The sequence below is a fragment of the Colossoma macropomum genome, unplaced genomic scaffold (assembly GCF_904425465.1).
Source record: "Colossoma macropomum unplaced genomic scaffold, Colossoma_macropomum, whole genome shotgun sequence".
Classification (NCBI taxonomy): domain Eukaryota; kingdom Metazoa; phylum Chordata; class Actinopteri; order Characiformes; family Serrasalmidae; genus Colossoma; species Colossoma macropomum.
In genome coordinates, this window is record NW_023494792.1 from 51998738 (window position 1) to 52026643 (window position 27906).

Consider the following 27906-nt stretch of genomic DNA (forward strand, 5'->3'; position numbering starts at 1 on the left):
TCACTAGAAAAAAAAAGTTTACTTCCATCAGCTGTACAATACATACAGTATCATAAAACTGGCCGCCAAGATTAAAATCCACTACAGAGGTGACGTAGTGTTATCAGCAGCATTTCACAAAAAGGAAAACATTATACATATGTACACGTCCACATTGAATTCTTAGTAAATTTCACATATGTACAGTATGTTTCTATGGTTGAATATAAATGTCATAGTGTCAACTTTGCTTCCTTATTTAAAGATTCTTTGTTAAAAAAAGGACTGACTTCAATTGACAGTGGGTAGCTAGATTCAAGATCCTTGGATAACGTTTTCAACAAAAAGTAGCAAAAAAAGGTACATCCTTTCAAAACATAACACTCAGCCAGTTGGTTCGATCGGCCCCAAAGACGCTACCACAGTATTGCACACTAGGCTGACTATTGACTCGCTGTGGATTTTTGGGGCGGCAGTGTTCACTGCGCTAAAGATACATCCAACCATGTCAAATAACAGACGTTTGGAGGTATGCTACATCATTCAGACATTTTAAAAGGTGGTGGGCCTCAAGGCTCCATCTCCTACCTTTCCTTCTTGACTGAAGATAAGCATTCTCCAGATATGGCCCTTGAGTGGCAAAAGTGGCTTAAGAGCCTCTTCCTCGACTAAATGGAGAAACTCTGGCTTTTTTTCCCCAGCCACAACGTAGAATGCACTTTGGTATATACCAAATGCCCTGGGTTAATAAATTACAAGAATATCACAACAGTCTGAGGTAAAATAGTAAAATGTGTTCTTTCTAGAGTAATAAAATGTAACCCTTTGAAATTGATGTTAAGACAAGATGGATGCAGTAGAAAAGACCCATTTCTCTCTCATTAAGAGCGTAGCTTTCACTAGGTGAGAGATCCCTGTTGGCAAAGGGTCTTGGTTCTTCTCTCAAATCATGGGATAGAAATTCTGCGTGTCTAAACTGCATATAAAACCTCTCAATTGTGCGGCCACATTCCTCATAAAATCCACTGCATGGATTCCAAGAGGATCTTTGGGCAATGCTCGGACAAGTGCAAGAGGATCACCAATATAAAGAGGATCTTTATAATTCCTTAGATTTCTTTATAGCTATGAGGAAGTGAATGGGTTGGGGGGGGATCATTGTTGGGATGAAAAAAAATGAATGGCATTGATAACCAAAGGCACATTGTATTAAAACCTAAGGGCACAATTACTCCCCACCACTGTTAATCCACAAAAAACAGCAAAAAACGTATAAAGTACAATGTGAACGGCCTGCAGACGTTGGCAGGTTACTGTGCATTTGCAAATGTACGGTGGGTGTCCAAAGGGGTCTGGGCAGGGTGCAGCAAGCCATGTACCATGCCAACCAGTAGCAGGGGGGCTCAAGACCCATGTGAGTGCCACAGCGTTGCTTTTCCACTTAGAAGCCCATTGTCCAACCCCTTTCTTTCCCCACCTCCCACATCCGCAACTGGTCGAGAGCAAAGCACGAATGCTTTTTTTTTCTTCCTTTGAGCAGAGTCTTGAAGTAGTAGCAGACAGAATTCTTGTGCATTACATCATAAGTCACTCCACTGATATCAAGCCAACAGCACACATTCAGGCCACTGTTTCTGTTTATATTAGCTCTTCTTTGAGAAACAATAACAAGAAATAAATAAGTTAAACTTTTACAAAGCTTTCAGACCCACGTCAGTTAATTTTCTTTTTACCATACTATTTCAAAAAATGCTACAAAAAATGGCGTCTAGTGAAATATCCATTTCTAAATCTTTTTTTTCTAGGTTTGGGTAAAAGCGTGATGTAGTTTCAAGAAGGGAACAAGCTTTTAAGAATTTAAACTCTGGCCGCATACTAGTGAGTCCACGTTAGGAAGTTAAATACAGAAAAAGTGATATGAATTGCAGAGGGTGAGCTCTGATTACACATGACAATCGGATGAGACGACTCCAACCCTCGCTTGAAGTGCCCCTCTGTGCCATAGTCTTTCCATGATAGTGTTAATACTGGCTCAGATTCAAGTAAACCGCCTGTCAATAAGTGATTAGCACATACCTTTCTAACTCACTGCAAACCCGCAGTCTTTAGAAGGGAGAGTAAGTGATTCAAAAGATCTTCAACCCTATTGCTGTAACTACTTTTCACTTACTAGGATTAGTTTCACGACATCATTTTGTTCCATGAGCATAGGCATTAAAATAGTAAAAAATACCTTTTAAATAAAAAAGGTAAAGCACCAAAGATTTTTTCCTAGACAGTACAACAACGTGATCACAGCAGCTCTTCCAGAGTATAGCTTATAGTTATATACAGATGAGCCAGTCAGTTACTGCCAACAGCACTTTCCTCAGTCAAACCACATAAACTCCTTCTTTCTTGCCATCAGTCAATTTTGGAAAGGTAGACCATCCTGAAGTCTCTCTTTTCCTCATTTCAATTTTATAAGGAATGTCAAGAGATTTTTAGGCACATACCAAGTCTATCATGTAAACATTGTTTTTCTCCCTTCTGCCTCATAACAGTCTCAAACATTCACTTTTCCGTTATGAATTTCAATTCTCCTCTCAAGGTCTTCAAGCGACATCTCATCCTACCCTTTTATTCATGATACCGACAACTGAAAAAAATAGCTTTAAATGCTACACAACTGCAGATAGCATAGCTTTTAGTAAAACATTTTAAATCCTCTTCCATTAATGCACTATTGATCTGATAGATTATAGAGGTAGGAACTAAAAGCTAGTGTACGCATCAAACCCAAATTAACTTCATTTTTGAAAGTCTGTTCGCCTTTTGTGCTACAAGATCTACAAGACATAGGTAAGGAAACTGATTAGGACTTCATTAGTAATAGACCAGATTGTATGAATGCCCTATGGGTGCAGCATTCCACACAGTCCTGAGATAAAAACTTAAAAGTATTGTTCCCTCTTTCTTGGCCATTTTAGTATTTCTATAAAAGTGTTTTAAACAAAAAAAAGGTGCTACAAAGCTGAAAATAAATGGTGAATATGCATTAAAGACTCTGTTTTCCTAAAAACCCTTACACTCATGAATTCTCAGCTTTCCACAATTATATCACCATTTAAAGAAATTAAAACCTAAAATCTTTTCGCATTCAGCTGACTAATTTTGGCAACACTGTCCTCTGCTGTATATTCCCATTGGCATCGGTAATTTGTGCCAGGTTAGTCCTTAATTTTGAGGCTGAGCCTGATGTGGGAGGTAATTTGGAGATAGATGTTATAGCACCTGTGCCCTCAGTGATCCGCTTTACGGTCGTTTTCTCCCCAGTGGGAGGTTTTGGCAAGCGTCTTCTTAGCCATGGGTGGCGGAGGGCCTGACTAGGGGTCATGCGCAGAGCTGGGTCCCACTCCAGACACTGCTTGAGGAAGTCCAGAAAGAGGGGGTCATCGCAGCCCTTGAGCGCTGTTACCCAATCCTTGCTTCCTGGCGGACCTCGAAGCTTGCCCCTGCGTGACCGTCCACCGTTTAACGCCACTGTGCCATCAGGCAAAGACGTAACTGTGCAGTAACGTGGATATCCCTTTGAGCTGATAAAATTTTTGGCTCTCTTAGAGGAATCCAACAGCTTCTGGGAGGGCATGCCCAGTAGCTCTATGACACATGCTAGTTGGTCCCCTTCGTCTTCCCCAGGCAAGAGAGGGTACCCTGTGAGTAATTCCGCTAAGATACAACCCAGGCTCCACATATCAATTGGCATCCCATACCGAGAACCCAGAATGACCTCTGGGGCCCTATAGAAGCGTGACTGGATGTAGGTGTAGACTCGCTGGTGCTCGTAGCAGCTGGAACCAAAGTCGATCACTTTAATTCCGCTGCGTCCCTGCTGTTTCAGGAGGATATTCTCAGGTTTGAGGTCGCAATGAATGATCCTGTTTTTGTGCAGGAAGTCCAGACACTGCAGGATGGAGTGCGCAAACTTGCGCACCAGCGGCAAGCTGAAGCCCTGAAACTTGTTCTTCTTGATGAGCTCATAGAGGTTCATGCTGAGTAGCTCGAATGTCATGCAGATGTGATTGCGGAATGTAAAGTTCTCCAGCATGTGGATGACATTCATGGTAGAGTCTTTGTCCTGCTTGCGCAAGTGCTCCAAGATCCGAATCTCCTCAGCTGCTTGGCGGTGAAACCGCTTCTCGTTACGTACCATTTTTAAGGCCACATGCTGGTGGGCCTTGTGGTCATAGGCCTTCACCACCTGTCCAAAACTGCCCTTACCAATGACCTTTAATACCTCATACCTGTAGGCTATATGGTCATGGGGTACATGGATATAGGAGCCCTGATCATCATCATAACCTCCGTTGTTGGAACCCCCGACTACACCTGGCCGTTTCTTTGCATTTGGGCCTACAAAGTAGATTTCAGGGTAGCTGAAGACCTCCTGATGCTCAAATGTTGTAAGCTTGGACAGGTACTGCTTCATGGCCTGCTCAGGAGTCAATGGGGCTGGCTTGGGCTTGCTGTCCGTTGATTTGATGGAGGTGGAACTGCCCTGCCGACACTGGCTGCTTTCTTGTTGTCGTTCCGGCAGGGCCAAACCTGCTCGGCTGACTGGCGTCAACCCATTCGGCTGTGTAGTCAACACTGTCCGCTTATTGCTGTTTTCCTCAAACAGCTGTTGAACATGTATCTGCTGGTGGTTCCCGACATGCAGATGGTCGTTCATTGCGTGCTTATTGCCTCCAACCTAGCAAAAGCACAAGCGAGAAACATTAGTAGAGGATTCCTCCAAGAACAATACATTCAACAAATTACTTATATGTTGACTGACATACGCGTAATATGTAAATGGCAATGTTTTCCAACCCTGGCCCTAGAGGTACACTGCCCTGCATTTTTTTTTGTTTTCCCTGCTGCTAGTAAACCAAATCCAACTAATCAAATCATTAACAACCTCTTATTGAGTTAAAGTGGCTGTGTTTAAACAGGGAAAGCACTAAAATGTGAACAGCACTGTGCAGTGTGGGTTGGGAAACACTGGTCTGTGATTGAAACCCAGTACGTGACTCTCTTTGAGGTGTTTCTTTCTAGATCGGGGGTCACCAGTCTTACCTACAAAGGTCTGGTGTGGCTGCAGGGTTTCAATCCAACTGAGCAGAGCACACTTCATACAACTGATCAGTTTTTTGTACCCTAAGACAAAAAGGTGGAATTAGGTGTGCTTCTGCTTGATTGGAATGAAAACCTGCAGCCACATAAGCACTTTGTGGATAAGATCAGTGACCCTTGTTCTAGATTGTCCGTTACAGCTTTGTTTTAGTCACCTAGGCAACAGCACCACAGTAGCTATTAAGAAGGATCCTCCTGTCGTCTCCTCTGACGTATAAACCATTCAAATCTTGTTCTCAGGGCAGTGTGAGGTCACTCAGGGCAACATCTCAGAGAGGTTATGAGCAGGACTGACAGGCTTGACTTTCACCATGTTCTGTGCACCTTACGTTTCATTCATTTTCATTACATTTTCACTCGCCTGAACACACTGTGAAATTGACTACTTACGTTTGGAATTTGATTTACTCATTAAACAATGCATACCTGTGTTGACCAAGCTTAGGACACAGAGCAACTACATCCTCCTGGTGTGTTTAGCAGAAACTGCCACATTCTACAAATTAGAATGCAATGTACGTATGGAAAGAAAAGCCTCAGAGATAAATTACAGATAAATAAACAACAAATTATTTACAGACAGACAGTCCACAGGTGGTTTAATTGTGACAGTGGCCTTGGCTGGCTTGACCCACAGACCACTTGCAGCTTTTAATGCAGAGATCGCTGAACAGACATGAAATGTCTTGTTCATATCTTATGACCTCACAGTCATAAATACTCTACTGATTTGTCATGATGTCCATGACATACAGCACTACACACAAACAAACACAATTTTCAGTGTTACATAACTGGTGCAAAGGATTTGGTGTCCATGTTGTTAAAAAGGATTGGAGTCAACTTTCCTTGAACTTGGATGCCACTAGTGGACCAGTTGAGTTCATGTGTGATCCAAAGCTATATAATCCAGTTTGCTTTCTCTTGTGTGCTCTGCATTTCACATTTTTCTTCAAATTCTGAGGGACAAGCTCAGCTTTTGTTTACCAAAGACATTAGGCATGCATTTCCTGCTTTCCTGAAGCTCCCCCTCTGAAAGATGCTTGCTTCCTTGATAATATGATTGTCTCTGCAAATTGTTTTCACTATGATATCCTGTTGCCTCAGTCAGAGGTTTGTCTTTGTCCAAGTATGTCCTGCAAAACGAGGGTGGAATTCTCTAGTCTTTTGGTACAGTATGTTTTCCCCTATGCGAACTGTGCACAATATCTTACTATATCTAAAAGGTTAGTGTTCTGTTAGTGGGTCTTCAAACAAACTGGAATTTGGTACATTTTTACAAATTATATAATTCAATTGTAGAGATGTAAAAAAAGGTCATTCAAAGTGGCATGATGTGAAATGGTGCGCTGTAGAAAAATTTACTAACAAAAAAAAATGTAGAATCCAAAATGACCAGTGAACCTACATATCCCATCTTAGTAAAACACTACATGTGAATGAGCGCTAATTGTTTTTTATTTTGAAATCTCATTTTAAAAGAGTGTGATGTTTTAATCACAAGCACTGCCTACATTCTCTAAAGTTTCAAGTAGGGAAATCTAACCTAATAACACTGAGCTTGTAAACTGTTTGTAAATGAGTTAGGCCAACAGTCTAGCACACTATATTATATATATACTATATACTATATAATAATAATCAGAGTTTAAATCGCAGTCACAATATTGGTGAGAATTATCACAATTAGATATTTTCCCCTAAATTGTTCAGCCCTAATCACCATTTTGACAGGGTTTGTGATTAAATCATGAAATAAACTTTGGAAATATTGGTGGAATCCCCCTTTAATCTCAAGCTTTTCAAACACATGTTACGGGACATCTTGAGGGACCTAATCATGAAGTATAAATAGAATATGAGACTTCTGTTTTCTGCTAAATTTTTTTATTTTATTTTATTATTCTCACACTCCACATGGCAACTGCAAGAGTAAATGCAAATGCAAACTGCAAATGCTTGGCTTTCACTCTAAATTGCACAGTCCTGACATAGCCAGCCCTTAAAACACATAAAAACTGTAGCCACATCCTCCTGTTTAACCATGTCAGAAAATAAGAATGATATCAACTCTAGAGCTTTGCATAGGCAAATACATGGCCTACGCATGGTCTAATGTATAGGAAGTATGCGTATGTAGTATGTATGTGCACAGATACTACTGTTATGTGCTGTAAATGCATTTATAACCACATTATTCTACTGACATCAACAGACCAATATGGTTCACAAACAGCATATAATTGGACCTAATAATGAATTTGAATGGATGCTTCGACAATTTCATCCCCCTTTTGTGGTTGGCCTCTCTGAGGTTAATTCAAAATGTGGACAGGTGGGGAGGGGGTCATTGCGAGGGCACGTGTACTGACAGCTGTAAAGGACACACAAACGGCAGCTGGACAAAGACACACAGTGTGTCTCGGGGGCACAGGAGGCATGACAATCATTTTAACGCTCCCCTACCCTATTTCTGTCTTCTATGGTAGAGTTTAGCAAAAATGAAATCTTCAGAAATATATATCACTAGAGGTCAAATAAGGACAGAAATGTTGAAAAATACTCAAAAAAGAATCGGCACTATGGCAAACAATGAGATCAGGGGAATAATAATAACTGCAGAAGTAAGAGATAGCATCACTGCTTCAGGAGCAGTAATTTAAAATATTTAAAATCTTAATTATCATTAACGTTATATATCATAATTAGAGATCATAATAATAGCCTACTTAGTTGCTCTATAACTACACTGTAACAGCAGACATGTTACCGCTTCATTTCCTACAGAAACAATGGGGCTCTGACAGCAGGAAAAAAACATAAAAATTACAGTCACATCTGTGTTTAATGTAATTCCTATTTTCATCTACATTCCTGGTGATTAGATCACAAAAAAACTGAAACAATATGAAAAGAACCATTTTTTCTAAATAAAATGCACCCGAGCACTAAACCTAAAGGCTAAGCTTTTCTTTTGATATTTTCAACAATGGTTGGTAGATGTGCAACAAGGAATAATATTTAGCATAGAAGCACAGTCAAGGTTTATTTCACTAATATATGTGACATGAGTTCATTCTTGTAAGATGCATGCCAGAGAGCAGTTAATTGAGTTATTTGGGCTCGATGCTGGCTGGGGTTTCTGAGCGCCTGTAATTACTTGAATTAGAATGACAGCTATATAAAGAAGTCCAGACTCTGCTTCTTAGTTCATTTAAATGGCATTAATACATTCTATCAGCACTATGCAAAATACAGCTGGAATACTGAATGATTTTTTTTCATACAGATGCTGGTAATTTACATTTTTTACAGCATTCAGTATATTTACATTTTGATATAGACATGAAAGGTTTTGTCTAATTGGAGATTGCAGATCGCGTTGGTTCATACGATGCATAATAATACAGGACAGAAGTATGCCGGCCTCGATTACTGTTCTAAGCATAAGCCCACAGGCAACTGGTTTTCTCCCCATCCCCCACCACTGGCAAGCTCCACAGCTCCAACACAATATGTTAGCCCATGGCTAATTGTGTCTAGCGCCTGTGTTTACCATGACAGTTAAACAGCGCTACTGTTCACATCTGTATCAGTGCACAAATCACACCAAAGGGTTTCTATTCTTGCAGTTTTACACAAGGCTAGCTACTAAATGTCACCCTGGCACATGCACAGGTAGACCCCATATGCTTGAGCTCCTATCGCTTTTCCTCTAGACTTAACAGGTGCTATCATGGCCAGTGTTTATAATCACTGTATTTGGCCTCCGTCTGGCTCCTGAGGCAGGCTGTCCCCACACTCTAACCAGAATGTCTCTTGTAGCCCTAGTGAAGATGTGGTCAAAACGAAAAGCAGCTGACGTACACGCCTCATGACCAAACCTGGAACCTACACCTCATATGACAGTGGTCATCCAAACTGCCTGCTTGGTGTTCAACAATTAAACATCCCAAAAGCAGATCTCTATATAATACACTGCATGAGTAATGAAATAATGGCTTCTGTACCCAAACAGTGAATATTGTGTCCAATAGTGAACCATGTGGGATTCATTTTGATACACAGACTTGGATCTGGTCAAAATTTGGTATTATGAAGGGTTTATTTTGTTCAAATACATCTTTATCATTTAAAAACTATAGTAAAACCATATGCATTTCTACAGGGTTCCTATAAAAATTGGATACTAAATTTGGACAATTACTATAGTTTACTGTACTACAGTACTAGAAGTGGCATATCAGTATCAGTAGTTAACACTATAGGGCCCAGAAAACGAATTAATCCAATCCAATATTGTAACAAATATATCTTAAAATAGGACACACCCAGAGTGTGTGATGTCATGTTACTGTCCATGTATTTCTTCCTGTGCTTAGTAGCTTTTAAGAAAAATATAGTCTCAGGATTAGTATTGATCAATACTCAAGGATTAAACACTGGTATCGGAAAAAAGTGGCATTGTGCCATCACACAGGACAGCACAACAGAAATACTATATTATTACTATATTATAGGTATTACACCTAGGAATATGGCTATAATACAGCTCTACAGAAATCGTATAGTGCCTTATAATCGCTATAAGCTCCCTCACAGAAAGCTATTAAAAGAAATGTCTGAGACTTTGTCTAAGACATTGTTTTACAATAGTTTTGCAAGAGTCTTTTGGCTTAAACATATTTTTTAATGCGCTCATGTTGGAGAAATACATGCAGGGTGTTGTGAGGCAAAATAGACCTCAATAAAAATTTACCTCTATTTTCCAGATTTACCTCTGTTTAACTAGCAGCACTGTTACAGTGAAATACACCCAAGACTCGGTAGGTTCACTAGTAGTGTTGGATAGTAAATAAAATCATTATATTTGCACTGTAAACATCGCAACTCCTGGTTCTCATCACTATCACTGTGAAGAAATCCATGTTATGCTATGTTAGCATCTTTAGGACTGAACTATGCAGACGTTTAGAAAATATTAGTGGAATTCCGCTTTAAGGTAGAAACAGTCTTTCGGGCTTACCAGGTTTAAAATCCGGTTAGACAATGACTGCAGCGGCTTGTCTGAGTGCTGTTTAAGTGCTGTGCAAGGTTAATGGTGTAATGTGTAGTGTTTTCCGTACCGTGAGCGAGTTGGTGTTCCTGAGAGGCGGTAATGTGACGGGCGATGCCGGCTCAGTCCCTGCCCGGAGAGCCCCGACGCTGATGCCGGGGGAAGACTGCGGCTGGCAAATTTCACCCCCTTTGCCTAGGGTTTAAGAAGACGACATGTAAGAAACATGAGCCTTCCATAGCTGCACACATCCAACGAGAACGAAAGAAGCGTCCAAATATCATTTAACGTTACTCAACGGAGGCGCTAGCTCTGTGGCAAATAGCCACGGGCATCCACAAAGCAGATTCAGAGTTGAGGCTACAGGCGTACATGTGGCTGCGATCGTTTAAATCAAGCAACAGGGCATATTTGGTTGTTAAAATGCTGAAAAATGAGACCTGACGAATGAGAGGAATCCCCCGTGTGAACAACATGATCGTAGAAATGCATTTTGACAAATGAAAACTATGGTTAGCTCATCTCGAAACAAAGCTGATCACAGACAGCTAAGTTAGCATTAGCAACGGCTTAACGTTACTCGTTCAGAACGCTTTATCTGCTTTACATTAGCTTTGTGTGATATTCAAGACATTTCCTGGAAATAAAATTAAATAAAACATTCCTCGACTGCTCGAAACGGAGCATGGCTATAGCTAAGCTACCGTAGCCTAACGTTACCTCAGTCTCCAACAGAGGCAGATCAAACGTGAAACCGCCTGGCTAAGCCTCGCCTTATGGACGGAGCATTATAAATCCGGATAAACAGTCCTGCGTCCAGCGCGGCGAGTTACACGGGCCCGGTTTTTTGCTACAGCCCTCCTGAATCCGGACTTTAGCTTCCTTACCAGTTGGGTAGACAGCAGCGCAGGGTTTCTTGGTTAACATGGCCGCTGGAGAGTCACACACAGGGAAAAAAAGCCCACTTCAGAATATCCCCTCCTCCCCCTCCTCCGCTGGGCGATCACCACCAACTCTGCTACTCCAATCAGCTACATCCAGACTCGCATTCTCGGCGAGGGCTGCTTCCTCAAACACAAGCCCGAGTTGGCTTACCATCGCTCGGAGCCGCCCGACGGAAGACGCGCCCTGTTAGAGGCACAGCTCCACACTGCACACGCACAAAGCCTCAAACTTCCTAGCTGCATGTTAACACCAACTCTCTCCCGGACTCTAGAGGAAAGCTTTGTAAGGCACTATGGGTGTTGCCTGGCTTATCTAGCGTCCCTGTTCGCCTCCACCTCTTTCACCCCCCCGTCCCCATCCCCCCAGAGCAGAGGGACGTGGTTGGTGCAGTTTGTAAAAGTGGTCCACATCTAACTTCACCCTCTTATAATGTCAGTTTAAAAAGGCACTGTCTATCTATGAACTATTATCAACAAAGTGACCATGACTTAGTGAGGGTGCAGTCGTCTCAATCTTATGTGTACACTCTTAAAAAAGATGGTTCTATAAGGGTTCTTTGGTAAAGGGAACTATATAGAACCATTTGGTGCTTAAATGGTTCTTTGCATGGTGAAATGGTTCTTCAGACTGAAGGAGAATATATTATATATATGTTATATATGGTTATATGTAGAAGCTTTTTGAAAGTGGTCCTATATAGCGCCAAAAAGGGTTCCTCTATTATTATGATGTCAAGCTTGTAACAGTAGAAGAACCTTTTTTGGGGAAACAAATGTTCCCAGATTTTAAGTTTTTAAAAGACAAAAACATTTATCTCCAGATATGGCATTTACTGGCATACATATTCCCTTGTGCAGTTAGTTATAGCATGGACTTTCAAGCCTTCGCACTTGGAATCATTGTCCACTAGAGGGAGGAGAGCAGCTTATCTCCAGACTCGGCCTACTCTCTCTTTCCTAGCATGTCATGAACAGTACATAAGGATCCCTGCAGAGTACAGTGCGTACATGAGCTGTACAAATTAGCTTCTAACTGATCTCAACAGTCCTTACTTTGGTGGAATTTGTCTGAATGTGATGTGTGGACTACAGCAATAGTATTAGGACTGTAATGTAATTTTACAGCACATACATTACATTAGCAGATGCAGCACATATTAGAGAGGTGAAAGATGCTTTAGGACACCAACCTATACACAATAAAGGACATGTAGGGACAATAAATGTCATGAAGTTGATTATATTGGGTCACAATACCCAGTCGCCCTTGTCATAGCATAAAATACATTATCATAGTTGTCCATATTTATGTAACAGAAAATAAATTGCATTAAACTGCAAATGCTGAAATTCCCATAGCTGAAACTGCATACATTGGAAATATGTTTGTTGATAAGCCATAGAGGTCAATGTAAAAAAAGGAAAACCTCAGTATCAAAGACTGGGAGACTGATGAATAATGATTGATTACTAGGCGGAGCCCATGTGGTGAAACATACCCCAACAATTAACTGCCTCTGAGAGGTTGTTTCTGGTACTGGATGGAATAAATTTATATATATACCCACCCTAAAGGCAAAATTTTAAATTAGCATGCAACATTTCAAACAGAGTTGCCATTCACTGCCTCAATCAACCTCACTGAATTCCGCCTAACAGGACTTAATATTTGCTATTATTGCTAATATTTGCTGTAAAGCTAAATTAAGTCAAGATGAATTGACAAATAACTTTTAAATGGGAAGTTGTGTGTATCTCAGTAATAAACTCCACTAAGTAATAGCAAACAGATATCTTAAAAGAGTAATATGAATGCTTAAGCCTAGCTTACAGTTGCATGCAAAATGTTGATTTTCTAAGTGAAAAAAAAGTATCCGCCACAAGGAGCAAGCAAAGTTTTCCATATGAATGTATGTGCTCTTGCCCGTTACTAAGTTTTCAAAGGTCATATCTAAATATATTAAGCCATCATATTAATGACATCAGTAGGCAATTTTTATCTTCTGGTACCAATTACAGATATGTAAATTTGTACACTGTTCTGTAAATCATATTACAGTCATTACAGTCAGGATGGCAGTATGATTGTCATGTGCAGCAACTCAGATTCAAACAGTCATATATGGGGCCACGTGTCAGGCTGCACTCAGCAGGAAATAGAGCATGCTGGGACGGTTTGGTTGGGCATTTGTCACCGCGGTTACTAGGAAGCCTCATCAGGAACTATGTGAAGGACCGCCACCATTAGCAGTGTTGGGTTGTTTCCACCAACACACAAAAAACAAGGCTGAGCGAGAGCCCATGTCAGTCTCACATTGTTGCCTTGTAGCTTGTGATAATGGGCTATCAGAGAGGGCTGACAGAAACCCATTCACTCAAGCACACCAGTGTGAAACTGCCCCAGAGAGTAAAAGCTGTGAATGGACATGCAGGGATATGATAGGCATGCAATGGTAGGTGTTAGGTGCTGCTGAGTCTCCTGCTAGAGGCTGAGATGTTGTGAAACATGGGCATTCAAATTATATAGTGATTTAGTACATTACTAGACCGACATAGTTTTGCATCTCCAAAAACAAACCAAGGAGATTGTTTGATTTACAAACTGGCAAAATGTCCACATTAACTACAATTGCATTCTGTATTGAGGTAAATCGATATATTGTCATGTATACAGACCTCATAATGCTATTTTTAAGATTTTTAATCATTTACCTTATCTGCTCTTTACATTATGTAGACCAGGGCTGCTAAACCACTTACCTAATAAAACAACATATTTTATACTATAACAAAGTTTTATATATAAAACTTATTGAATTTTCATATTCCTTTTAACCCCAGGCGTATTACATACTAATGCATATTATTCATTAACTACAGGGACTTCAACACAAACTAATGAATCTATTCTTAGGTTATAGAATTGGGTAATAAAACTTTGAGCCTGTCGGCAGGCCCATGGCTTGGTAAGGAGTTCAGTAACTAAATATTGCGTAATGTTGTAAAATACATTTTTAAAACTTAATTTTAAACCTACCTATGTTCTTTATTTGTATACAGTTTTGATTTTTTGGCCCTAGGTCCACCACAAATGTTGCCCCCCCCCCAAGACAAAAGGTTTTGGCACCCCTGGTGTAAATATTTCATTTCGAGTGGACCAAAAGAAATGGTCCAAAATTACTTGTAATAAAATCTCATTATATTAACACATCAATCACATGCTCACATGCTTTGCTCTCAAGGCATTGGCCTACAAGGAAAACTCATTGCTGTTTGTTCCCTCACCCTGGCCTCTCTCTGAGGGAACATCTGATCTTTAGGGGATGAGTCAGTGGTGCTGTCTGAGAAGCTCCAAACACAGGCTGTGTTGTTTTTCCTTTGCCTTCTGCTGACACTTCCGCTCAGCATCGTTCTGGGGAGGCCTAATAACATGACATAGCTCTGCAGACATATGGCTGTTGGGTCCCATCCATACCAGCCCCATTCAGGTTCTGCTGCTGGTGCCATGTGATGTAAGGTACATCTCATTTGTTGGGGTTTTATAGTAATGGCAAAAAGATCATACGGTGTGTGGGTCATATAGTCCCAAAACAAGGCCATCAATAATAAGTCTATAAGCTGATTGCCAATCGCTACCAGCCCCAAACTCACATATCAGCACTAATTGTGGGTAGCCTACGAAGATAAATCAGGTCTAGCTGAATTGATGGATCACACTTGAAAAGGTATGGTATCTCAGTAATAATCGCCTTTAAATAATGGTCTACTGCTGCAGCCATGTGACATGAAGAACATTTCATGTTTTCGAGGTGTGATGCAAAGACCGTATACTATATGTGTATACTATATGTACGGTCTTCTTTGCTCTCCTGTAATAAAGGCATCAGCTTAGAGGAGCATGCAAGCCTTGGCCTATATTTAGCTGCAGTGTTTTCCGAGATGCTGGAGCATCCAGACATCAGAAGCGGAAGTGGGAATGCTCAGTGGTCCCAGTCTGAGTGGCATCTCTCTGCTTAGCAACATGCTCACTGAGGCATAAGTACATGCTGGAAGGCTTGTTAGAGAAACACGCAACAAACATGCAACCGTTTCTGTCATCTCTTCATCCATTTCGGATTTATAGAATGTCTTTGTCTAATAGGTCAAATATCAGGATTTTTGTTGTTGATTATGCAGTGCATATTCTTATTCCATGGCTTATATTGCTGCTAGAACTCCACCATAGGACCCAAGTAGTTTCGCATCTGTATGAATCTTCGTTTCTTCATAAAAAGAGATCATTTCAGTATATTCAGTCCAAGATTTCTTTACAAAGGACATTGTGACCATTTTGGTCAAATTCATGATGTAAAATGCAGAATGTTTTTGCAATTTTTTTGCAAGTTATCATATATATTTAAAGGGTTTGGCCAAAAATTAAATGTACATGATTTTCCCCAAAAATAGATTAGCCAAGACATGTTTGGTGTCTGAAGTTTGCTTTTGTCATTTTTTTAGGTAATCTAGCAAATTTGTTTGACATTGATAACCAGTGGCTATAATTACATGTTAGCTAAATTAGTATTGTAGCTCAAGTGTAAAATTGAGAAATTTCAGGCACCAAACATGTCTTGGGTGACCAACTGCATTTGGAGTAAGGGGGAAATTCTGTAGATTAAGCATGTCATCATGATGTTGATGATAAAATTGTAGCTACAAATTAATTCCTGAATAAAGAATTGTGATTAACAGTTTATTTGTCTTTTTTTGTTGTGTGCAACAACACTAAAGTGGCCAAATTGGCTGATTAGCTATTTTGCTTCCAAGCTGTCGATACTTCATAGCTCACAACTGACGATAGACAGCTGGAGCTCAAATATATTACCTAACATTACCTACCACTGCCGCCTAAATATGTTATAGTGCCAAGTCAGAGGTTAAAACTAAGACCCTATGATCTGCCTCAATAAGTGTGTTTTCTGCTTTCTTTCATTTCCTCGATCCAACTGATGAAAAGACACTTTATTCAAATTATGTGTGTTACGATATGATTGGGAAAGCTTACAACTGTGGACAATTATTGTGATAAGCTCAAATAATTACAGTCATAGTATTATATGTGACAGCCTACTGGAGATTAGATTGTTGGCCAAACCAGTTTAAATCCTGTTAAACAGGCAATGAAGTGAGAAGGGTTTTATACAGAAACATCTCCGTCTCTGTCTCTACTCAAAGTTTTCAGAACAGAATGAAAGCACCCCGGGCTTGTACATGTACACAACGCTTCATAGCACCAACTACTGCACCCTTCAGATAATTGTCTCACTGACTTGCAGATAGTGTAAAAGCTTGAGTGAACTCTAATGATCTCTGTAGCATGTTCCCTACCCATAACCCCTGATGATTAATTAGAGTGTGTGTAACGTTACCTGTTCTGCTACAACACTAACGAAGCCAAGCGACAAATCACCTCATGATGATCTCCAGCCCTAGAGACCAGGGGAGAGACACTACACCAGAGAGTATTTACCACACACAGCTGAGCCGTGACAGTCAGGCAGTTCTTCCACTCTGCACATCCTGTTGCACAATCATAAGCATTATTCTGCCCTGCCCTCTTACATAATAGTGTAATTATGTATCACTGAATCCGAAAAAGGAATTAACCTCAAAGAGCAAATCCATATGAGTCAGAGTCTGACAAGGTTAATGAGAACCGTCTGAAGAGGATAAAACTGAAAAGGCAGCAGTTACCTCTCTCCAAATACAGTACTGTGTAAAAGTCAGAGACCACCCTTCATTTATTTAATTTCCAGTCGAAATGGCCATTAAGTACAAGTTGTTTAATCAAGGAGATCTTTCTGAGGAGACTGGATATGAGGTTATCCACTTCCGTAAGGAGAAAGAAAATATATTAAAAAAAACTAACAGTTTCCAAAACTGGAAAAATACAGATATAATGATAAAAAAATAGAGAAAATGAGACTCACTAGTCCAGAGAAAAACAAGTGTCTCCAAAATACTAACTTTGCAGGAGAGGCCAAAAACTTTCTTTACTTTCAATGTAAGTTAATATGTAGAAATTTCATTCCAGGCATTTTTGGAGCATTTCTATTGGTGGAGTCTTCATGATTTTTTTACACAATGTAAACAACAGCTGTTGCACTCAAATGATGTAGAAAAATAAAAATTGAAAAAAATGGAGATACTTGTTTTTCTTTGGACAGCGACAACATCCAAATGGGTAGATGTAAAAAAAAAATAAATCTGTTCCGAATGGCCATATTGATAGGAAATTAAATAAATGAAGCGTGGTCTCTGACTTTTGCACAATACTGTACATACAGGCCTGCACTATGGTAGTTTATAAGACAAAAGGCCAGCTCTGTGAAGCACTGTGTCCATTTGGGTTCATAAACCAGTCAGGTTTTGCAAGAGAGTCTTTGTGCTGCTTGGTCATTTGATCCCTGCCCCATTGATGAGGGCACAAAAATAATCAATAGATATCCATCTGGAGAGCCATCTTGTAAATCAACACAGCAGACACCCAGCAATGTCTGATGAGCAAATTAACGAAATGGTGGCAGGTTACATAACAACTGATTCATTTGCTGGAGTGTATTTGCATGCACACACGTTGCCTACACAACCGGCCAGAGCAAACGTAAACACACATACATAAGCACATACAAGCAGAAGAAATGACTCCAAGAGGAAAAGTCTGTGTCTTTGAGGAACAGTGGGAGGTGGGAGTTTCTCAGTAACATTCATGTTTCCTTACGCAAAATGAACATGTATAGGAACTGCATAGTTTTGATTTACGTAGAGTGCTTATATAGAGAGAGCTGATATTCTTGACATCCACCATAATTAGTAGACATTTTGTTTTTGCTTAGAGGTAAAAATAACTTTACAGATTTAGTGGAAATATAATATAAAGAGTGTTGCAGTGCAGTACTGCATACTAGTTTTTTATGGTATTGAGTATGTGAGCAGCGTGCACGTGCTCAAGCTCATCCACATCAGTCAGCATTAGTTATAGTTGGCTTTTGAATCAAGGTATCTATACCAAGATATAGATGATTGCCATTTCTATTAACTAAAATGTACATATTTTCAAAATTTCTCATTAAAATGTTTTGATAATGCATTTACTCAGACACTTTTTTATTTTAACAAAGAAAAATCATTATTCCAAACTAATGTTAAAAGCTCTTGACAGAATGGATGATTGTTGGTAAAGAAAGCAATCTTTTTAAATATTACTGACTCAGAAATGAACACTGTGCCAACCAACATCTAAGCCTGTTGTCTTAAAACACAAAAGGTTCGTTTTTAGTTAATAAATGTAACTTATTCCTTTAAAGACCATCTATTGACAAGTTTGCTAGGTCACCTTCTTCTATGGTATCAGTCCAAAGAACCCTTTTGGCACATTTATTTTTAATACTGTAAAACTGGGCTTTTCTTCACCAATTTAAATTTCCCTGAGGAAGATACAGAATAAAATTATAATTAAAAATGCATTTGTTTTTATAATGTTTTTACCTTATTAGCTAGCTGTTTTATATATTACCTAGCTGTTTTATATACTACAGTGACTAGTAATATCACATTGTTGGCTGTTTGAAAGTGTTTTTAAAGTGCTGGTAAAAAGTGAATGGCTTCTGTCTGTGCCATGCTCATCACAGAGCCCTTTTTCCCCATAGCACCTTGCCTGGGGCTGGCAGGCATATTTATGTCAGCTCCGCTGGCGCTTGTTCACCCACACGCTACATATTTAGCAGGGTTTATTTTTGTAGCCATCTGGTGGGAGCTGGTGAAAACGTTCAGAAACTCCTCTGGAATCATCACCATTGACTGTTTACGGTAGCGGCGGTGGTGACTCAAGCACGCTGTAGCGACACATGCATGTGTGTATGCGAGAACCAGTGGCGCACTCACTCTAAGTGCAGTATCATCTGCGCCATTGAGGTTGCAGCCAGGCTTAACACTGCTGTGAGCCACATTCTGACAGTGCTCACATTAGCATGTATGTTGGCCTTTTACGCATTCATGGCTCGAGACAACATCTGCTGTGATATTTCCTCCGTAAAAACATCATTATCTTTTGATAATAGGTCATTTCAGAAGCTTGTAGGGCCTTTATTGGATTTTACATAGCGGGTCGCAGCCTGCTGGGGGTTGATGTGTCTTCATTTGAGAAGGGTACCCAGAGCTCACGGACAGCAGCATTAGTTACACTCGAGTGACTCAGAGCCTGAGGCTGAGGGGCTATGTTCTCTCTCTCTCTCTCTCTCTCTCTCTCTCTCTCTGTGCCTTTCTTTGCCTCTCTCCCTCTCACATCTTCCAACATCTTATACAGCCACATCCCTAACCACAAGCATCTCCAGTCAAGTGACCAGAGGCCAGTGGTGCCTGGCAGCTCTCCATGCAGGGAAACCCTCTAGCCCACAGGCATGAAGCTGAATACTCACAGTAGAGTGATCACAGCTTAAGGAAAGACACATGTGGACAGGCAACCTGTGAATAAGGTTTCTTGGTCTCTTGGTTGTTGTTTTCCCCTTTTATTTCTTAGTAGTGTTGGCAACACCCACAACTAGTTTGCATACCGTGAATTAGATGTTTTGTTGATTTTCTAATTTGTTCTGCAGAGAATAAACATAAATATGACATATTTCTATATACTTTAATGCACAGTTACCATATATTTGCTGAATTTAATATACTGAAAAAATAAATAAAATGTTTGGGAACCTTTTCAATTAAACCTCTAGTGTAACATCTTAGAACTTATTTGATTCGTTAGGCCTTAATCCAAGTCAGGTGTAGACAATTCCAGAGAGTAATACGTTATGACTCTTTAAACCTGTGTTGTGCATACAATGAACAGCCATGGGCTCATCTGAACAGTTGGCTGAGGATCTAAAACTAAGACAATTGACTCTTTCAAAGCAAGCAAAGACTATAAACACATCCAAACACTTCCTGCTTATCATTTTCATTGTCTGAGATGTTAGCAAGAAATTGAAGTGAAGGAGAACTGTTGAAGTCAAGACAAGATCTGGAAGACCAAGAAAAACCTCTGAAAAACACTGCTTTTAAACTGGCTCGGTATGCAAAGCAAAACCCCCAAACCACTGTCAAGGGCTTACAGGAAGATTTGGCTAACACAGGAATAGTGATGCACTGGCCAAATATGCAGTTTTGTCAGACAAACATCATCTACATAGAAAGGTCCCTTCATTGGTCAGGCCTACAGTAGCTGACTTGAAGTCCTAACATGTCAGATTAATTACCTACATAATTAGGAGGAACTGACAGTGGAATCATCCAATATTTTTTTTGATTTCCAATGGCTGTACCAATTTAATGAGAAAATAAAGTTACTCTAGGCTTTATAGAAGTCCTAGATATGTCACTGATTGTGAATATGAATGCCTTTTAGTGAGTTAGAAATGGAAAACAGAGCTCTGTAAGATGATTCTTTGCTAAGAGTCCCTGTAAAACTGCTAAATAAAAGGTACAACATATGTTAATGTCGGTTACAAGACTAAATAAGACAAATGTCCATGTTTACTTCAGAACAGCCAAACAGTAGCAGAAATTAGCAATATTGTACATTTTTTTCCACATTTTTACAGAGTTTTGACATTTATGGCCTGATCTGAAGACCTAGCTCTATTAATCAGGGTTTGCCACTCAGTATGAGTAGTATTATATGAGGCTAATAAAGATATTAGAGTGCATGGTTGCCAGTGAAACCCCTGTGCTACGCATCCAGTGTAATTTATAACTACAACTTGTGTATTAGTAGTTGCCAAATAATTCATAGTAGTAAATTAATAAGTCTTAAGATTAATAAATTGATAATAAGCCCAAAGTTTAAGGCATTAAAACTCTTACATTTCTGATACTTTGCATTGTTGTGGTGGCAACATCCATAACAGGTTTGCATATGCTGTCTGAATGGATTGATTGCAAGTGCATTTCCAAGAACAGACACCATGTACCAATGCTGTTCCAGGAATAAGGTGAAAGGCAGCCACCATTTAGACAGTTTTACATCATTTCAGTAATCTGTCTATAATCTCTCTCCAGCGATCCACAACTACCTTCATGATATTATGTTCGTGTAAATACTAAATGGCCTTTCCAAAGAAGTGAGACAAGTGGCTAGGACTGAGACCAACCCAAGACTGTGTTGCACAAATAATCTGTTGCTCGGCAACACTGAATCTCCTTTATCAGTTGAGACGGACTCAGATGGAGAGTAGCTGAGGGATAGTTTGGATCCAACTGCAGTGTTTGTTCACAAACTAAAGAGGGATAATTCAAATGTTCATTTGTTTTTAGAAATGAAACCCCTGCAGGATCACTATTTAGTTATTGTTATTAAGTCTTACACAGTATCTTTACAGAGATTACAGAGTGAAATTCAAATTATTTAGTAACAAGTACAAATGAAGGGTGGGCAATATGGCAGAAATATAATATCACAATACTTAAAACATTTTCATGATACATAACAATTCTCACAACATTTAGATTCCTGAGGCTTGTGAGGGGTTATAAACTGATGAGTACAATAATTATTTTACTTTAACATATGAAGGTATAAACTGGTAAAAATAAAATGTTATAATGGGCTGACATCCAATCAGCTACTTGTTATAATGCGGTGAATTATTCAGTAACTACTATGAAACTAATATGTCATGTGTTTATGTGAGTAAGGAACTGAAGTATGGGTCAATATATGGCCCCTTAGAATTTAAGGGGGTTCACACTGCATGCATCTTTTGCCTACCATGGTGCCTTTTTTCTGTTGTTTTCAATGGGAGAGACATTTTGCATGCTATCTTTCCATCCTGACTGCCTGTGCCCTTTTGTGCACAGAGCTCTGGATGCCCCAGGTTAAAAAATTAAACTCAAAGCAGTCAAGTTGCCAGCATCATAAGTGTTTTTTTTTCTCGACTAATCAGTCAGATCAAAATAATGGCGGTATTCCTAGTACAAGTGCAGCAAACACTACACAAAGAACTACAGTAGCCCATCTGTTTGACTGATAAGATCCAGCACTCAATTACCCAGAGAGATTTGCTTTGAACAAGTTTAACTACACAGTAATCAACCAATTAACTTATTAGCACAATGATAGAAACAGTATGTTATCCAACCAGGTGATGTAAGAGGAGGCTGTGACAGCAGGAGAGCTTCCATTGCACTCATGTAAAAGACACTGAACCCCCAGTGGTGGATACAGGATCACTTTTGAGCATTCTCCAGCAGTGACCACCTGTCACTCTTCAGTTACAAACACCATACCCCCGTGTCTGAATGCATTTCTGAAGCAGACACAAGAGAACCTTCCAAAAACAATGTTCATGGTCCAGTGGCACACTGAAAACTGTCTGTTCTGATGTGCTGTCATTTCTTGGCTCTTAGGGCAAGTATGTCCTGTCAGCTCTGTTCTATGTCCTCTTTCCAGTTGTTGACTGGAGTAAGTGATAGGAAATTCTGTACAATAACATTAATAATATTATTTTAACATAGTGGCTTTATTTACATATCCTTTATAACCAGTTGCAGTTATTATTTTTTAGCATGATTATCTGTATATTCCATTAACATAATCTCTGTGGAAAGTAAGGTCAGTTTTTCAAGACTATTTATTTATAGTTATGCTAAATATTATTAAGAAAGTATATTGTACAGCACAAAGTGAAGCAAAATTGCTGCTACTTGACATCATGACTCTGCACAATGTGTCATGCTCACTTGTTAACTACAGATTGCTAACTACACTGTTCTAATGTCATGAATGTTAGTTATATTAGTATCATAATATTCTGTAGCTTTTATAATCCTCATAACATGTTTTTCTTTATTGGAATGCGAAAGATTCAGACTATGTTGTGAAGTATGAAAATGTGCTGATACGTATTGCCCCACATTTATTTGTTTATTTATTTATCTATGTATGTACGTATGTATGTATGTATAATGTACTGAAAACGTTGTCATGGAAAAATGTGAAATTTGTCCAGTGGGAACACATTTGACACAAATACCAACCTAAATGATCACAGTTAACCATCTGAGAAGAGCAAACCTTTGTTTTTGTTTGCAGGGGGTCTTTAACAACACTGTTTCCTGAATCTGTGAGTGTGTTAATCTTTGTTATGTCACTTTAACCTTAGCCCTTACTAATCATTTACCATACTTTAACAGTTTGGATTAAAGTTCAATGTAAAGCGGATATTGTCAGTAAGCCTTACTGGGAATGAATGGCTTTTTTCTCAGAAAATAAAGTACCTTGAAGATGTTATATTTCCTTTTCCTTTACCCATATCTTATATTATGTTTGTCCTTTTATGATTTATTCCAGTATGTCATGTCATTGAATGTAAAATGTATTGGCTATTTAGAGGCCAGCCACTAAAATTCTGCATAATTAAATTATTACGATGTAAACAAGGTCATTCTTTGATGTGAAAACCGTTCTAGAGAATCTTACCAAGACAGACTTGTTCACAGTGGTGATGATAGGAACCAAACATCAGAAGAGTTTAATGCCACTGAAAGCTCCCTCACAGAAAGCTATGACATGAAATGGTTACAAATGCACTGCCTGGTGCCCTTAGACATTGTTTTACAATAGTTTTATGAAAAGCTTTTGGCCTAAAACACATTTCAAAAAATATATTCTAGGTGGAGGGGTATGTTCAGGGAGGCAAGGTAGTTCCTAAAAAACATTTTATCTTTTTTTTTTTTTGCTTTATCAACATTATACATAAAACCCGGAAGACACGGTTAAGTTCACCGCTTGTTTTGGATAGTAAATAAAACTGATATGTTTGTGTTATAAACATTTTGACACCTGGTTCCTATCATCACCACTGTTGGTTACTGTAGAAGAATTGGTAGAATTCCCCTTTAATGAATGCAAAGGACAGAAGCAGCATGTACAGTTGTTTAAGATAAGCAGTGTTTATACTCGTGATCATAAAGTCTCAAGAATACTTTTATCATTCCGTTTCCGTGTTTGCTCAGCACAGTGAGAATCTGTCCAAGATCACAACTCAGGCTCAGGAGCAAACGAGAGTTGATGTCCAGCCCAACAACTGACAATTAACACCACAAAACAATCTGCTCAGTCATCAGTTTAGCCTGACAACCTCAGGTGGAAACGTTTCACTGAGCTGAGTGGATCCACATATAATAGAATATGAAGCGTCGGAGCGAAATGTTCTTTGGGTGAAGAATCTCACTTCCTCTGCAGCTGTGTTTACTTTCTCATCTCCACCACCGCGGTCTGCATGAAGGCGCTGAATAAGGTGTATTTTTGGTCACAGCTGAGAAATGATCACCGTGAATCATGTAATCAGCTGGAGATAAAGAGGGGGTGTGGTGTCCCTCTGGCTGCCCGTGTGTTTACTTGGAGGGTGGTGTCTATCTCAGAGGATTAGCATTTACTCCAGCCAGTGTTCTTTATTTCACTTTTGCTTCACTTATTTCTGTCTTTTCTGCGAGTTAGGATGTGATATTTGCACTGAAATGTTCTTTAGGGGATTCTTCAGTGAAGGCAATAGTTATACACTCTGAAAATATTAACTCAGAGAACCATTTGAATGCTCAGATGTGTCTTTGCCATTCCGAAAATGGTTCTTTTTATGTGTGCCATTCTGATTATACTATAGTTGCTTCCACACAGTTATAAAGCCGTTATTACATTCAGCTTATTTTTTAATTTAATATTCTTTTATCATATTATTATTTGTAGTTGTAGTAGCAGTCGTCTCTACTACTACAAGAGATGAAGAACCTGTAGTATATAGAGTTTTATGTACAAAAATAGCTTATACAATGTAGATTTAAATCTATAAAATAGGCACCAAAAGGTATTTTTTTGTTTATTTTATATTGCAAGTATTTTGGTAATGTAATTATTTAAAATAATGTTTTGTCAAGTTACTCACCTCAAATTATAATCAACATTTTTTTATATATGAATAATTATTAATATCAATTTATTATTAAATCATTCTTGATGCTTTTCAGCTTTTACAGTCATTTAGGAATCATCTATAACTATGTTCATTAGAGTATCAACAAAACATGTAATTTGACCAGGGCACCTAAACTTTTGCATATGAATATACACCGATCAGGCATAACATTATGACCACCTCCTTGTTTCTACGCTCATTGTCCATTTTATCAGCTCCACTTATTATATAGGTGCACTTTGTAGTTCTCCAGTTACAGACTGTAGTCCATCTGTTTCTCTGCATACTTTGTTAGCCCCCTTTTACCCTGTTCTTCAGTGGTCAGGACCCCCATGGACCCTCACAGAGCAGGTACTATTTGGGTAGTGGATCGTTCTCAGCACTGCAGTAACACTGATGTGGTGGTGGTGTGTTAGTGTGTGTTGCGCTGGTCTGAGTGGATCAAACAGCAGTGCTACTGGAGTTGTAAACACTTGAGTGTCGCTACTGGACTGAGAATAGTCCACCAACCAAAAATATCCAGTCAGCAGCGTCCTGTGGGCAGCATCCTGTGCCCATTGATGAAAGACTAGAGGATGACCAACACAAACCGTACAGCAGCAGATGAGCTATCGTCTCTGACTTTACATCTACAAGGTGGACTGAGTAGGTAGGAGTGTCTAATAGAGTGGACAGTGAGTGGATACAGTGTTTAAAAACTCCAGCAGCACTGCTGTGTCTGATCCACTCGTACCAGTACACACAATAACACACCACCATCACATCAGTGTTACTGCAGTGCTGAGAATGATCCACCACCCAAATTCTATGGATTCTATGGAGACTCTATTATATATAGCTATTTGAAGAACATTTTAAGTGTTTCTTTCAGCACCAGAATAGGTTTTACTACTGCTACAACTCATAGAACACCTTTTGGAACTACATAGAAGCTTTTTAGCTGAGAGTGGAAGCATGAACTTGAGACAGATCTTGTACATGGGCCTCATTCACTTATGATGGCAAAAACAAGAGGAAATGTTACTGTTAAAAGGGATCAAACCATCAGTGTTAATTAATTCAGCAGAAGTGTCCGAAATGGAGGGTCACACCCAGAATTAATTATTCAGCCCACTGTAAGTCATTATGGAACATTTTCTCATTCTCCTGTTGCTCTTTCCTTTCCTCAAGAGGGATGTATTGATTTCACTCTCCTTGTAATGTAATTTAGAAACTTGCAGCTGACACCTCATCTCCACACTCAGCAACATGTGTAAACGTAACAGGCAGTAGAATGGGATCTTTTTAATCTTACCTTAGATGAGATCTGTGACCCTTGATGACCTCTCTTGTAGATATTAGTGACAAAGAATCAGTTAATGAAGCACTCCATCAATATCCATTGGCAGTTTCAGTGCAAACCAACAGTCCGCGTGGTTTGTGTTTTTTATTCTGGCTTTGCCTCTTCAGATATCCTGTCATGGTCGGTGTAGATGTTAGGAATGGACAGCCACAACATCCATACTTGCAGTCTATCCAGTGTGTGAGTGAACATCCACACACGTCTGTACCATTGGCTGTAATTACAATGAGCCGACAACCCACAACCTTCTATGCAGCTCAAGTCACCTAAGCTTTCTGTTTGCTACGTCTACGGGAGATGACCCGAGGCATCAATACAGAGTAAATGTGTGACCAAGCAACACGTAATATTGCACCGTTTAATAATTGATGGGGTTGAAAGGGTGCGGGTGTGTGTGTGCATGTGTTGGTTTTCATACATTTTCAGTGTAGAAATGGCCTGACATTATAGCAAAACCAAGAAAAACAGGAGGAAAAAAGCCATTTATTTTTGCTTAAGGTTAAGGTTAGGGTTACATGTAGAGTTAGGCTAAAAAATTTGTGACATAGTATTATTATTGATAGATACTTACACATACTTACATATATCATACATATGGGGCATATTGTTACTTATATGTACTTATGTCAAATATAATGTGGTATATATAATACATATAAAACTTAAGACATATAGGCCATATTAATGCATATAGAGATTTACATAAATGTAATACATACGGGTCATATTATTATTATTATATATAGGTACTTACAGATGAATAATATATATGGGATGACATATAATACATATGTATGACTTCCATGTCCTAACATTGTATAAAAACAAACCTCTGTGTTGGTGTGTGTATGTGTGACTCATCATAGGAGTAAGTCACTCTGTAATGGATCTGCTTAGTGGATTACCAGTTTCAGGCACCCACCTTTTACTGTTAAACTCCAGTGTTATTTTCACCACCACTCCTTTGCTAAGAGACTGTGCCTGTTTGCATACGTTAAACAGCAAGATTACCTGCTCTGGCATTGCTCTAAAAGTCTGAAGAAACAACAAAACACGTCAGCCTTATTAGCTAATGCAATCATGGGTTTGGGCGTGAAAACACTAGAGGTCTACTTGTTGTTACTAGAGGCCTACGTATTGTTAGGGAGCATATGCTTTTGATGGCTCTACACATTTAAAAGTAAAGGTTCCTAAATGGTCAAAATTTTGTTGATCTTTAAAAAAAGCATGCTGGTGGAACCACAGCTAACTGACAGACATGATAAATTTCTTTTACTGACAAAAGACAACTGGGCCACTGACTAAAGAACTAAAACTAACATTAAATCTATTCATAAACATTGTTAGTTTTGCATGTAGGTTCACTGGGTTCCACCAAAGTCCTTACACTGTAAAGGAGGAGCAGACATTTTACTGATTGAAAAATGAAAGGTCATACTG

The 27906-nt window shown here is 39.2% G+C and overlaps 1 protein-coding gene across 4 annotated transcripts; it reads right to left on the minus strand.

The window, feature by feature from the left end:
- dyrk2 (dual-specificity tyrosine-(Y)-phosphorylation regulated kinase 2) lies at positions 1-26782 on the minus strand. 4 transcript variants are annotated; one of them, XM_036577543.1, is made up of 3 exons: positions 26419-26781; positions 10260-10384; positions 1-4711 (listed from the first exon to the last, which is right to left on the minus strand). In XM_036577543.1, exon 3 carries the CDS (start codon positions 4688-4690, stop codon positions 3119-3121), a length of 1572 nt encoding a protein of 523 aa, XP_036433436.1. In that variant the 5' UTR covers positions 4691-4711; positions 10260-10384; positions 26419-26781; the 3' UTR covers positions 1-3118. The 4 variants fall into 4 exon arrangements, with proteins under 4 accessions (XP_036433436.1, XP_036433435.1, XP_036433437.1 ...); XM_036577542.1 differs by lacking the exon at positions 26419-26781 and adding an exon at positions 11077-11475; XM_036577544.1 differs by lacking the exon at positions 26419-26781 and adding an exon at positions 10910-11046.
- Positions 26783-27906: the final 1124 nt, after the last annotated feature.

Excerpts from the sequence above, each read along its gene's own strand:
- dyrk2 (XM_036577542.1), bottom strand. The coding sequence starts at position 11,116 with ATGTTAACCAAGAAACCCTGCGCTGCTGTCTACCCAACTG. Across the intron at positions 10,385-11,076 it reads CGCTGCTGTCTACCCAACTG|GCAAAGGGGGTGAAATTTGC; the intron begins GTAAGGAAGCTA and ends CTTAAACCCTAG. Across the intron at positions 4,712-10,259 it reads GGAACACCAACTCGCTCACG|GTTGGAGGCAATAAGCACGC; the intron begins GTACGGAAAACA and ends TGCTTTTGCTAG.